The 2339-nt window shown below is 49.6% G+C and overlaps 1 protein-coding gene across 1 annotated transcript; it reads left to right on the forward strand.

Annotated features, from left to right (window-relative positions):
- Positions 1-419: 419 nt before the first annotated feature.
- LOC132389975 (C3a anaphylatoxin chemotactic receptor-like) lies at positions 420-1373 on the forward strand. Its single transcript, XM_059962556.1, has one exon. It carries the CDS (start codon positions 420-422, stop codon positions 1371-1373), a length of 954 nt encoding a protein of 317 aa, XP_059818539.1.
- Positions 1374-2339: the final 966 nt, after the last annotated feature.

Consider the following 2339-nt stretch of genomic DNA (forward strand, 5'->3'; position numbering starts at 1 on the left):
CTCCAGTCCAGTAGAATGTTCTTCTACGGAATTGTCATCCTTGGGTCCTCGGCTGGCTGTAGAGGCCGACGCAAGATCCACAATACGTCAGTGGTCGGGTGCATTTCCTTAACGGAGATCGGCCGCGCGTGACTTTCTCTAATGTACGGCCATACATCACATGGTCGTTGACAGATCGGGGACATGCCGGTCAGGGTTAAGTGGCCTGGAATGCGAGACGACTGTGGTCTCTGCGCTGCAGCAGACTTCCGCCAGCCTCACTGCCGTTGCGCTGTGTCAGGTTTCTCTTCCGTGTTACATCCCATCTCTGCTCCTCATCCTCTCGTCCCCTCTTCGCTCTCACACCTCCTCCTGAATTCGCCACCTCTCCATTCTGCACCCCTCTCACTTCCACGATATCTCATCTACCAGATCCGACAATGTCGTTCTCCGAAGGAATGACCAGTTCGACGCTCGCTGGGAATCTCTCCTCTCACAATTCCATGGCCGATGGAAACAGAATGGAGTGGGGAGCACCTTCCGTCGTGTCAATGGTCATCTTCACCCTCACCGTCCTACTGGGCGTCCCGGGCAATGGCGCAGTCATCTGGGTGACGGGCTTCAAGATGAAGAGTAAGGTCCACACGGTGTGTTTCCTGAACCTGGCTCTGGCTGACCTGATCTATTGCCTCACCCTTCCCTTCAGAATGGCAAACATCTCCCTGATCTGCTTTGGGGACAACGCCTACTTTTCCATGGAGTTTATTAGGACGTTGACGTTCCTCAACGCAACCGCCAGCATTTATCTGTTATGTCTGATCAGCATCTGCCGCTGCCTGGCTATTACTCGGCCTTCGTGGTTCCAGCAACAACTGAGCCTCACATGGGCTCGTGGGGCTTGCTTCGGAATCTGGATCCTAGCCTTCGCCATGTGCAAGCCCGTCCTCCTGCTTCAGGATTGGAAGAAGGAATTGACTGTCTTGCAGCCATTTTGGTTTGTTTTCATCTTCTGTCTTCCCCTTCTAATTATGATCACCAGCTACTCCCTGGTTGGTTGTAGGCTGCAAGAGAACAGGTTCGTAAAATCTAAGAAGTCTGTCTGCCTCATCATCACCGTTGTCATCACCTTTATGATCTGTTGGATCCCGAACACTGTCTGCAACCTCGTTGCAATCGTGAAACCGATTCCACCGGACCTGTCATTATTCACTGTTGCCCTGGCCTCCTTCAACAGCGCCCTCAACCCGCTTCTCTATGTCTTCGTTGGCCGCGAATTCCACCAGGTCTTCAGGCGCTCCATCCTCACTTCGCTTCATCTGGCCTTGGCCGAGCAGAGGCTGGAATCGGAGACCCAGCCCCAAACCCCCAACCTCGCCTCAAATACGAATGTCTGAGGGAGTTCCACGCGGCTAGACGTCCGACTGATATCCCCTGACTACCGACACAGTGGACAGTCGAATGCAGTTATGGTCGGCAGTGGAGTCTTTACTACACTCTTATTTTAATCTCTTAGAATATAGAACACAGACCTCTCGCTCAACAATGTACCGTACCAATTCAGTCAGTCAATAAATGGTCAATTAACCAAATACCCTCCGCCTACACAATGGAGATATCCTGCCTTTATGCTGATTCTACCTGTCTAATCATCTCTTAAAGTTTTCTAACCTATCTACAATTACCACCATTCCGGGCAGCCTGTGCCAGGCACACACCACTGTCTGTGCAATTAACCTGGGCTTTCTATATCCTTCGGAATGACGCCCTCCCACTTTAAATGGACGTCCTCTGGTATCAGACATTACAATCCTGGGAAACACACGGATTACCCATGCCTTTCTTTATCTTCTAAACGTCATTCCACCACCCCAGTGAAAATAAACCAAGTGTATTCAACCTCTCGTAGTAGACGATGCTCTCTGGTATATCTCCTCTGCACCCTCTGCAAAGCCTCGGCATCTTTAATGCAATGGGCGACCAGAACTGCATACACCTCTTTCACCAAGTAGTGCCAATGTTCCTATGACCTCTCACCCTACAAGTCATTTTCACCCACAGAACTGGATGGTTTTTATCTCACCCTTCTCGATAAACTCTAAACAGACCGTCGTGCGTGAGAATCCCATTAAATCAGCAGTTTCTGATTTCCTGGTGGTGGCTGATGGAGTAACAGCAATCTGTCGATGCTCTAAATCTAGTTATCATACTATTTCCAACCTGTCCTGAAACTTCTTTTTTATGTGTGATATTTTTTTCATTATGGCTACAACGAGTGACAGAGGTAGTAAAAAGGATGATTCGCTGCTTCGCTGGATTCTATTGTGGATTTGCTGCAAATCATAAACGAGGAGCCTCTGAGA

Source organism: Hypanus sabinus, unplaced genomic scaffold (assembly GCF_030144855.1).
Source record: "Hypanus sabinus isolate sHypSab1 unplaced genomic scaffold, sHypSab1.hap1 scaffold_726, whole genome shotgun sequence".
NCBI lineage: Eukaryota > Metazoa > Chordata > Chondrichthyes > Myliobatiformes > Dasyatidae > Hypanus > Hypanus sabinus.